The 12,100-nt window shown below is 36.5% G+C and overlaps 1 protein-coding gene across 1 annotated transcript; it reads left to right on the forward strand.

Annotated features, from left to right (window-relative positions):
- The first annotated feature begins 1,420 nt into the window (after positions 1–1,420).
- On the forward strand, positions 1,421–12,003 carry LOC127444441 (cytidine and dCMP deaminase domain-containing protein 1-like). Its single transcript, XM_051703821.1, has 9 exons — positions 1,421–1,566; positions 2,036–2,136; positions 3,734–3,911; positions 6,441–7,022; positions 9,313–9,362; positions 9,477–9,646; positions 9,913–10,102; positions 10,261–10,318; positions 10,517–12,003. Exons 1-9 carry the CDS (start codon positions 1,482–1,484, stop codon positions 10,582–10,584), a joined length of 1,482 nt encoding a protein of 493 aa, XP_051559781.1. The 5' UTR covers positions 1,421–1,481; the 3' UTR covers positions 10,585–12,003.
- The last annotated feature ends 97 nt before the right edge of the window (positions 12,004–12,100 follow it).

Raw genomic sequence — 12,100 nt, forward strand, 5'->3', positions numbered from 1 at the left:
ATTTAAGCACTTAGATGAATTCTTCTGTTAAAACTCTTGTATAATTTTAACTATAAAATTGTTAACACTTTACAATAAGGTTCCATTTGTTAACATTAGTTAACAATGAACAATACTTAAGCATTTATTAATCTTAGTTAATGTTACTTTCAATATATACTAATACATATTTAAAAGATTGTATTAGTTAACATTAATGCACTGTGAACTAACAATGAACAATTTTATTTTTATTAACATTAACAAAGATTAATAAATGATGTAACACACACACACACACACACTATATATATATATATATATATATATATATATATATATATATAGTACTGTGCAAAAGTCTTAGGCACATAAGATGTTTCACAAAAGCATTTGTCTTAAGATGGTTATTTATATCTTCAGCTTTAGTGTTTCAATATGAAATATAAATGTTAGACTCCCAAACATTACTTTTGCAAATAGAAAAGATTAGAATAGAAGAACAGGGAGTGCTGCAACAGATGTCATGGCCCCCACAAATCCCCCCACTGAACATTGTGTCAGTCTGAGATTATATAAAGAGACAAGCAATTGAGACAGCATAAATAGATAGAAGAACTGTGGTGAATTCTCCAAGAAGCTTGGAACATCCTGTCTGCCAACAACCAAGAAAAACACCCTGGATTTGAACTCATGACTCCAGGGGTGGTAGTTAGTGTCAATACTTGCTGAGCTACCCAGGCCCCCAACAAGTATGTCGTTAATTGTTTGTTCTTGTTACCTAATGCATTTGCTAATGTTAACAAATTGAAGGTTATTGTAAAGTATTACCAAAATTGTTTACATTTTGTTTTTACGATCATTTTAGGGTTTAGTGTTAACTGCGTTACATTGTCATGACCACAAAGTTGTAAAATTGGCACTTTACACAGAAAAGGTTAGTAAGTGATTTTATCACACTAAAATCACATTAACACACATCATTTTTTTTACATCTTGTGACTATACTTTTAAAACAGTGAGTATTTGAATGTTTACGGATTGGCCCCCATTCACTTCCATTGTAAGTGCCTCAATGGAACCCAGATATTTGCTCTTTGTTTTTTTTTTTTTTTTTTTGTTTTTAAGAAAGTGAGGGACAAGTCAAAATTATGTTTGTGGTAATCAAGATTATGTCACAAATGCTTCTGAATGAGCTAAAAATGTATTGAACCCGAAATGTTCCTTTAAAATCAGCAAACCACATACATGTGAACTGCCATGTCATTCACTTTATACCTTGTTTCTGGTGGAAAGTTTGTGTTAAAGGTAAGTCTTGAATGATTTATGATATAACAACAGATTTCAGATTTCAAACAGTTTTATCGGTCTGCGATCATGCAGCCGCCCCTTTCAGAATGATTACCCCGCCCACCTGTGACGTCAGCGCAAATAGGAAGTGGCCAGTTTGACGGACGGTGTGGTAGTTTTGCCGATGAGAGGTCAGTGTTGATCGCTGTTGAATGGCAGCATCGGGCAGTCGGCGGCTTTGCCGTGATTTCGAGGAAATGCGCGATGTCGGTGTACAGACGGATGCCAAAGTCCAAGGTTAGAAACGACCGTGTCTGTGTCAAAGCCATGTTAATTCCTTCTTTTCAGATGTTAGATATTTTTATTGATATGTTTAGTTTTCGTCCTTGCTTAGACCTCTGTTATCCATATTTAAATATTTAATGTTTGTCCTGTGTCAACAACAGCCCACTCAGTTCACTGTAAGACGAGTCTTGCCTGGCCAACACAACCTATTCTGATTATGATACCTCATATTTATCATCTCGGACAAACCAAAATAATACTAATAATAATTCTTAATAATATCCACAGTGTAATAGGAGTTCAAATGAACACGTGTATGGTTTAGTGTTGCTGAAGGGATACTTGTGCCTTATTAATGGGCCATTAGGGGTTCATATATGCTGTAGAGGCGGTAGTAACTTTAAAATGATATTTTTAGTGTTGAAACAACGTTTTTAGTTTTGCAATATTCTGTTCACATGAACCGTCTACTTTGTTTCAGGTCAGGAACCCAGGTTGTCCAAAGCGAACCTCTTTACATTATTGAGTTTATGGATGGAACTTTTTCCAAAGGAAGAACAAGGACAACGAGGAAATGATTCTGTAAGAGAAATCTTTTAAAAATCTAGTTTAAAACACTTGTGTCAAGTTCTCAGAAATGTAAAAGCAAATTTGCTATAAAACTGTCATGTGGTGTAACCATCAAGTAAAAATATAAAAATACTTTCTTTTCAGCTTGAATACATGAGAGTATAGGCAACTTCATCATTCATTTCTCAAGGTTATTTTTTATATATGTTGCCTAAATATTATGAATTTTTGAGGCAAAAATATAAAGTTTACTCAGTTACACCACATGACGAACAAAATGTGCCTTTTCATAAAAAAGTCAAAATAAATATCAGATGTCAATCTTAAGGGTCTAAAGGAGTTATTTTGTTGTTTATGTTGACCATAAAAACCATAAAACCTAGTGGACACCGTACATGTTGGTTACACCATGACTTTGATTTGGTGGACAAAAGCGTTTTTAAATATGAATTATATTTTAGAACACAATTGTTTCACTCCTTAATTTCTATTTATTATTTATTTTTTCTCCCAATTTGGAATGTCCAATTCCCACTACTTACTAGGTCCTCGTGGTGGCACGGTTACTCACCTCAATCCGGGTGGCGGAGGACAAGTCTCAGTTGCCTCCACTTCTGAGACCGTCAATCCGTGCATCTTGTCACGTGGTTCATTGTGCATGACATCGCGGAGACTCGCAGCATGTGGAGGCTCATGCTATTCTCCACGATCCGTGGACAAATTACCACACGCCCCATTGAGAGCGAGAACCACTAATCGCGACCATGAGGAGGTTACCCCATGTGACTCTACCCTCCCTAGCAACCGGGCCAATTTGGTTGATTAGGAGACCTGGCTGGAGTCACTCAGCACACCCTGGTTTCAAACTTGCGACTCCAGGGGTGGAAGTCAGCGTTAATACTCGCTGAGCTACCCAGGCCCCCCTGCTTAATTTTTTTAAAGAAATAACAATAAAAGATTATTCTGCACTAGTCTTGACAACATTTCTTTGTTCAGGAATTTCAGCTTTTGATGATACTTTTTTCTCTTTTCTCTGACACCACATGACATTTCTTATTTTAAGCCCCAGAAAAAATATCAGTTTGACTTGAAAATATGAAAATATGCTCATCATAGAAGATATATGATGATCTGGACAAAAATGAGCATCACTTCATTGACCCTTAGGATACGTGGTCATAATATGCACCTGTAGTAGCGGTTCTAGCGTGTATGGTGCCCTGGGGTTATGGGTGGTTGGAAATGAGATGGTTGGTGGAGTTCAGGGCGCCCACTTGTCTGTGTGGGTGCCCCTTGTCGATTTGGCTGCGATCTGGGGGTTTTGTTGCAGACCTTGAAAATCTGTTTGCAAGAGCAAAATCGAACCAAAAATTGTGTAGTGAGAGCACAGCTTAATGTGAATCGTGACCGGGTCTAACGGGGGCATTGACCCCCTAGGTATTCTTTGTGCTCCTCCCTGAAACAGTACGCCAAAACACGATGAATGGGGACCAACCCAAGTGAAAATCCCAAAGAGGAGCACCCGGCAAAGGGATAAACAGTTTCCCGCCCTAAAGATCACATCCTAGTACTGCCCCTGATGTGATTTGTTGTTATTTATTCCATCCAGGCAGGAGACTGTGGTCTTGTGGTGATCCAGGAGTACAGAGTTCTGGGTCTGCATTGCTCCAGTGTGCAGTTTCATGCAGGACAGGTGGCTGTGGTCAAACATGGCCCCAGGCTGAAGGGCTGTGATCTGTACTTCTCCAGAAAACCCTGTTCAACCTGCCTCAAGATGCTGATCAATGGTGAGATCATGATACTCATGCTTAGATTATTCATTCAAAGAATGATAAAACCTAAATGATACTCACTGTCTTATAAAATGGTTCAGATTTTGAGTCACACAGGATGCTCATCAGAGTCCTAATTTGTTCATGGGAAAGCTGTCTAAACACCGTGCTGATATTCAGAACAACAGCACAATTGCGGGTGATACTGCTTTTATACAACACTAGGGCTGTCAATTGATATAAAACTTTATCAGATTAATTACATGATATGCTTATTAATTAATGGAATTAATTGCAATTAAATATTGTCAATGGTCAGAATATATATATATAATTTTTTTTTATATATATCATTGCACATAAGCCTATTGCTGGTCTGCAGTTCACAGCAATCCATTTACTTTAGCTGTTGAGTTCATCAGGACACACTCTTGCATTCCATCTGTGCTATTTTTATGCTAATTGTAGGTCTACCTACACATGTCTTTTTAACACATTATTTGTTATATAATTAATCACATTAAATTAACGCATTAAACAAATTCAATAGTTCATATATTTTTATTCTTCATGAATGGAACTAGTTCCAAAAGATGTCAAAGCATAATTTTTTGCATGTCGCCAAGCAACGGACAGTCTGGCATCCTGTCTGGAATGCCATAGACAAACTTCCCAGTGCTGTTATTCAAAATATCAGCACTCTTGGAAGACCACTTTTTCAGTCAGATAAGAGGACCGGAACTAACTGTTTTATACTATTTATACTATGATGCTACTATCTACAGATTGAGATATTTAACAACTAATCTGTCTGTTATTGCTCATGGCTATGATTATCAGGAATATGATATCAGTGACTTTATGACATTATTAATTGCATAATCAATGATATTTTTTTTGCTTAAGTCTGGGTACACTCTATATAACAGGGCTCAACAATAAGTTTTTTTTTCTGCTGGCCCAGTCGCCAAAAAAATACATACTTGCATTTAATTACATTTAGATACATGTAATTTTGAGCAAATTATTTTATATGTGCCATAAACATATTTGGCCGATACCGATATTTTGCCACTAACCTTATTTTGTCATCAGATCACTGTTTTACTTTGGAGTTATGTTTTAAAAATGTACAAAAGCTTTTTCACTGTTATAACAATAAATGATTGCCATTGAACATGGATTGGATCTGTTGAACACGACAGGCCAAAATTTTTTAAGAGCGCTACAATGAAAGGTAAATAGAATATAAAAAGAAAAAATTACTAAATATGATATGATTCGTATGAAAAAAGGTTATTTTGTACTTCTAAAACATTTTTGCGCTTGTGTTTTTGCAGTTCAGAACAACAGAACTTACTTTTTGAATGTATGTACTGTATATGAACATTACAAATTCTTACTATGCATATGTTGCAATTCCACAGAAATGTCAACCACATCATGGAAAAATAAAAATTTTAAACAAAAGGAACAAAACCCCCTTTTAAACTCTGTATAGTTGGATAATGGACAATGGATAAATCCATCCAGAACGCTAGAGGGCGCCGCTTGCTCACAAAGTGCTGACTGAAGCTTTAAAGTTTAGTAATCGTGCAAGGCCATATTGTGATTTCAGTCTTAATTCAGTCAATCATTATTTTAATGGATATTATACCAATGTCTCAGAAGTCAAATCTGCAGGTTTCAAAGCATTTTAAATGGTTTCCCTCATCATGTAGCCTATAGGTACGTGCTGTTTTTGGCTTTTTTTTTTTCCATATTAACGTGAGAATGAGAAAGAATGAAAATTCAATATTACATTTTCTTAGGAGTGCCAACTCTTCATATTGTGGCTATTATTATTTCTGGATTTGCATTAAAATTCACAGAGTTTTTATAAAGTGTGTTACTAATTAATGATAACTCAACCATCGGTTTTTCATATCGGTGCTTTCATGCTTATAACCAATATGCCGATGGTTTTCATTTGGTGAATAATTGCCTGATAATTATCACCAGCTGATACATCGGTGCATCCCTAATATTTTTCATTAAATGTTATGTTTTTAAAGGTATTTAAGATGAAAACTATGCAGCTATAATCAGGAGTTAAATAGGGATTTTTGGTGGTGAAAAAACAAAAAACAAAAACAATACACCGTTTGTTAGCGTGTGAATTCCTGCTCCTGGTGTGGAAGGCTCCATAGGAATCCATTGTTTTTATTCAAAATCTTTATCGCTGCAAGAAAATGCATCGAAAATTCATGTTTGGTGTGAAAGGACCTTAGCCAGCTAGATAACTTTACCTTGTTGATAAATGCACAGAAACCAAATATGTTCATGTTTGCAAATCAAATGTACATGATCAAAAGATATTAGATGATGTGACAACACAGCACTGGCCCAATTGGACAAGTGACACATCCTTCAACTGGCCCGAAACACTCTCACACTGGCCTCAAGCCAGCAGGCCATCTTTATTATTGTAAAACGCAGCTTAATTGATTTTGATTGCCTTTCTCATGATCTATCTCTCTCTATCCCCTGCTCTCCTCTGCTCAGCTGGTGTAAACAGGATATCCTACTGGCCGGGTGATGCTGAGATCAGCTTACTATCAGGTGGACACGATAATACAGACTCCAGTCACCAGGAAGCCATCTTGGATGCCACAGCTGCCGAGAGACTGAAGTCCAACAGCAGACCGCACATCTGTGTTCTCCTGCAGCCTCTGGCCAGCACCATGCTGCAGTATGTGGACGAAACATCTCAAAACTGTGAATTCCTTAGGACAATTGCTGCGGACAATCCAGCTATAGATGTTGCAGATGTCTTCAGGAAGGAACAGTGCAGCCACTGGGACAATTTTTTGGAAACGTTCTTTATAAACGATGAGGAGCAGCATAAGTATGTGCTGAAGAAGATGGGACTGGAGAACTTTTGTGTGGAACCAAATTTCAATAACCTGAGGCAGCACATGAGGGATTTGATCAAGATTCTTGCTTCTGTGGCCGCTAGTGTCCCGGTTCTTCAAGGAAAATATGGGTTCTTTACGCATGAGCCTTTGGCTTCTGGTTCCCCAGCTCTGCCTCAGGATGTTGTTCGACATTGTACCATACAAGCACGATTACTGGCCTGTAGAACAGGTGAGTCCTGTATTTAATTACATATATTTTCTAGGCATATGCTTTCTTATTTCAAAAGGACTTCATAATGTTAAGAAATTGTAGGAAAATTAGAACAACAACCCAAAGGTGATTCCAGATATTGCCAACATGCATCTAGTAGCATTAATGCATAGTAGCTTTAAAAATGTACGGCTGTTTTAAGAAAAGGGAAGTCTCTGATCATGTCTAGTTGGGTGTTTCTTTAACCTCGGGCTCTTTCATATCTCAGGGTGTGGTTTTTATTAAAACAAACAAGTTTCAACTTTTTTCTTTTTGTTATATGAAGGTTTCATTAAAGATGACTTTGAAACTTTTTACCAGGACTTGATAATTTCTTTTTTGGTACTTCTCAGATGCCTTCTGTATATAGATTTGAGTATTTTTAGCCTTGTCCCAGACCCAGACTTTCAAACTATGAAAATCCTTTATAACATACAAATTATTACATGTTTAAAAATATGATTATCTAAACAAAGAGTGAAATAAACAAACCATTTTGGTATTTATTGTGTAAAAATTATTTCTATAAATGTTTCATAAATTACCAAAGTTGTGGCATTGTTTCTAGTGATAGACTGATATATAGGCCATTTTTTCTTTTTAGTGTTATGCAAATTGTAGTAAATATTGCATTAAATAATGTTTCACTTTAGAAATGTTGTGTCTGATCTGATTTGCTGTCTTTAAATTGTATTATGTAGTGGTGGCAGCGTAGTGGGCTAAAGCACATAACTGGGAATCAGAAAGTTGCTGGTTCAATCCCCACAGCCACCACCATTGGGTCCTTGAGCAAGGCACTTAATTCCAGGTTTCTCTGGGGGGATTGTCCCTGTAATAAGTGCACTGTAAGTAAGTCACTTTGGATAAAAGCATCTGCCAAATGCATAACAAATTTAAATTATGTTTATCTGCATTTATATTGGCCACTCTGCTCTCTAGATATCTGTATCGGCCATTGAAAAACCCATATCAGTCGAACCCTAGTCATTTCCACCTAATAACTAATATTTATTTTCTCTCAAAAGTTTGTGTACTTGTTAAAGGAATAGTTCACCAAAAATGATCTCATGATTTACTCACCTTTAAGCCATCCCAGATGTGTATGACTTTACTTCTTTAGCAGAACTGAAGTGAAGATTTTTACAAGCACATTTCAGCTCTGTTTGTCATAAAATGCAAGTAAACAGGTGCCATCAGGCTGCTGGCTGTTTGACAGTCTAAAAGGCATATTTAGGCAGACTAAAAGTAATTCACATGACTCCAGTCGATCAAGTAATGTCTTCTGAAGCATATCGATAGGTATGTGTCAGAAACAAATCGATAATTAAATGTTTTTAACTTTAAAACTTTGCTTCTGGCCAGCGCTGGTATGCTGTTTGAAATGACCTAACTCTCACGTGATGTTCTTTCCTCTGTTGAATACAAAGTTCACGCGTCCGACTTCGCGCGTGAACACATCATTGCACTTTCGTCACGCGACAGCAACGTGTCGCATCGACTGCTGGCAGGAAGCGATTTTTTTTTTTAATTTTCCGAAAGTTTTAATTATTGATTTATTTTTTTACACAAACCTATCGTTTTGCTTCTGAAGACATTAATTGAACATCTGAGAGTCCTGTGGATTACTTTTATGCTGCCTAAATATGACTTTTGGAAGTCAAAAAGCCAGCAGCCTGATGGCACCTGTTTACTTGCATTGTATGGACAAACAGAGCTGAAATGTGCTTATAAAAATCTTCAGTTCTGCTGAAGAAGGAAAATCATACACATCTGGCATGGCTTAAAAGCAAGTAAATCATAAAAGCATTTTTAGTTTTGGGTGAACTAACCCTTTAACCAAGTTGACAAGTGTGTCAGTGAAGAGCATGCTTGAGATGAAATATGAGACAAGTAATGTTTGAAGAAAACAAAGAAAAATCAAGGCTATTGTGAGTATTTTAATTGGGCGTAATTCCAAAATCAAGCTACTTTCTAAAAGTCCACAGTGCTAAAAGTGCCCGAAGTTGAAGAAATACCGTTGCGTAAATTACGTTTTTTTTTATTTTATTTTATCAACATCTAAATATCTTTTAACACCTTTTGGCCTTTATACGCTGATTTTAAATAGTCCTGCAGTGTGACAAAATTATTTTTATTAATCTCTCAATTAAAAGGAGAACATAAAAGCTGCATGTATTATCTTTAAAAAAAGATCTGTAGGGATTTTGCTGTTTGAAGCTAAAGTTGGCAGTAACATAATGTCTGACTTTATTTTTTTGTACTGTCTCAGAGGATCCTAAAGTGGGAGTTGGTGCAGTTATCTGGGCCGAGAGGAAATCGGTGAGATACCTAGTGTGAATAAAGACTTTGCATTCAGATTTTATGTACTTTTTATTTATTTTTTTTAAAATAATTACCTCTTTCCATCAAAATACCCCTCTCCTGCTCTTCTAGTCGCAGTGTGATGGCACGGGTAACCTTTACTTAGTGGCCTGTGGCTACAACGCCCAACCGAAGGGCTCAGAGTATGCAGAGTACCCTTTAAAGGATAACAAAGAAGAGGAGAAACAGAACAGGAAGTCCAAATACATCCTCCACGCAGAGCAGAACGCGCTCACATTCAGGTGAGGCCCAGTATGTTCTAGTAAAATGGTACTGTAAATACCTTGTTAAAACAGATTGTTCTCTGCATCATGCTTTCAGTTTCTAAAACCCTCCTGAATTTGAAAACTACTGCAGCCAAAAATTTAACACGCCAGTGATGAGATATAATGTGCAAAAAACCCTAAATGTGTAGCTAGGTGCTATTCAGATGTTTACATTAATTAATTAATCCTTCATACTCATCTTCTACTTTCAATTATTTATTTATTTTTTATCTGTCCTGCAGGAGCACAGAGATAAAAGAAGATGAGAACACAATGATGTTTGTGACCAAATGCCCGTGCGATGAGTGCGCTCCTCTGATTGGCTGTGCTGGAATCAAACAGGTCTACACATCAGACCTGGACAGCGGCAAAGTCAAACACGACGTCTCCTACCTCAAATTCAACCAACTCCACAGTGTCCAGAAGTTCTTTGTAAGTGCTGCTTAAATCAATATGAAAAATTATGAGTTTATAGAAAACCTTTAGACATAAATACTGGCCAATGCAGTTACATTTGTATTATTATAAAGCAGTAATGTCAATTTGACTCAATTATAATTTAAAAATTTACATTTGACATTTGTTTTCAGTGGCAACAGAAATCTCCCGATAGATGCACTTCAGAACAAACTGCACCGCCAAAAGCAAGTAAGAGAATTTCTATCAATACATCACAATTCTTAGATGTTGTCGCTACTCTTAAGAACAGGGTTCAGAGTCAGTTCCCTTGATACTGATTGAATCTTTATAATTAGTGTGATGCAGTCCAGGATTGTCTAGGATCCAGAGTCCAGTTAATAAAGTGAATTTACGGTTTTATTTAGATTTTGGGTGTTTTAATTGCAGATGGCTGCTTGAAACAAAGAAGAGATGAAGAAATCAAATTTCAGCGCAATAAGCGACTGCGATCATAAAAGACATCTACAGAGCTGCTGCTTTCCTGCCTGTTTGGCATCAAGTGTGATCAGGATCCGAAAAGGACAGTTCATGTTTTAGCTGTTAACATATGCTGTACTCACTCTGCATGATGCAAATCAACTTTATTTGGGCTTACTTACAATAGTGTAAAAATCTATTTATGCAGTTTTATTAGTAAAACAGGACTGCCTGTGTGTTAATGAATAGTTTTGTATGCATTTTAGAAAGTGGGTTTGATTTGAATGGTTGTTTTACAACCCCTGAGACACCATGTCCACATGCGTGGACAATACGTTTTGGCTTCGCTATAGGCTATGCATAATTTATTTTCATTTAAACTGACTGATCTCAGATAAGGAGACTCTAGGCTGCCATTAAAGGGCTAAACTTTCGACTCAGAGTCATGTGACAAAACAACATGACGCTGATCTCAGCTTTGTTTGTCTTTGTTAGAAATGGCAACAAAACTACATCTGGTAAGAAACCTCATGACATTTTTACATTAAAATCTCTTTAGTCAAAAGATTAGAGTCTGTAGTTATATGATATGCCATTTAAAAAGATTTCATCTATTTATCTCAAAACAGCACACTGTTAAACACAATGATCACATACGTGGACTTAAAATAGCCTATATTCACTGTGCATTTTCACATTGAGAATCAATGGATGCGTCCAAAAGCTGGAAAATGTTACTTACAGAGGACGTATATGGAGTTAGGATGAAAATAAGTTGCATTTCCAACTGTTCTGAGACCAGTGCAGACAGACAGCACACTGGAGGTTAAGTCATTACCTAATTAGGGAGCAAGGGATCATCCTATAGCTTTCCTAGCAACCAAGTGCATTCACTCTTAACATCCAGTCAAAAGTTGAGTTTCAGGCTGCAGATGATGTTTGGCAGACATGGGACAATGATAATCAGTACATAGATTCAGAATTTATAATGTATGATTTTATTTTAACATTGTTGGCTGTGATTGGATGATGCTGGCTGTTACTTTGAACCAGAATTAATTATGCTAATTTCTGACATAATATCTGTAATGTCTCAAAAACATAACCAACACTCCTGGAAACATTATAAACAATTTGTTAAAAAAAAAAAAAAAAAAAAATTATATTAGTATTAAAAATTTCACAACTTAATCCCGCTGTCCACATATGTGGACATCCATTTTTAGGAAAACTATTTGGTCTTTTTTTTTTTTGTGCATGTTTCATAGGGGCTACTTGTTACAAATCAAAAAGGGAATGGAAAATGCACACAGCGGTCACGCTCAAGTCTCAGGAGGATAATTTGTATGGTTGTTTTAAAATTCATTGCACTTAAGGTTTAAAATTGTTCCAGAATTAAAGAGAAAAGCAAAACCATGGCTATCATGCGCGTTCACATAAAAGGTCATCACTGTATTTTTAAAATGGCTCTAAATTTACAGCGTACAGAATTTCACTTCATCTGCAATGCTCATCTAACTGAGCTGTTCCAACCGTTCAACGGCATGTTGATTT

Source organism: Myxocyprinus asiaticus, chromosome 7 (genome assembly GCF_019703515.2).
Source record: "Myxocyprinus asiaticus isolate MX2 ecotype Aquarium Trade chromosome 7, UBuf_Myxa_2, whole genome shotgun sequence".
NCBI classification, from domain to species: Eukaryota; Metazoa; Chordata; class Actinopteri; order Cypriniformes; family Catostomidae; genus Myxocyprinus; species Myxocyprinus asiaticus.

Bases quoted from the DNA above. Each gene is read 5' to 3' on its own strand.
- LOC127444441 (XM_051703821.1), top strand. From the start codon at position 1,482: ATGGCAGCATCGGGCAGTCGGCGGCTTTGCCGTGATTTCGAGGAAATG. The intron at 9,363-9,476 runs GTGAGATACCTA...CTGCTCTTCTAG, and splicing joins TCTGGGCCGAGAGGAAATCG to TCGCAGTGTGATGGCACGGG. The intron at 10,103-10,260 runs GTAAGTGCTGCT...ATTTGTTTTCAG, and splicing joins ACAGTGTCCAGAAGTTCTTT to TGGCAACAGAAATCTCCCGA.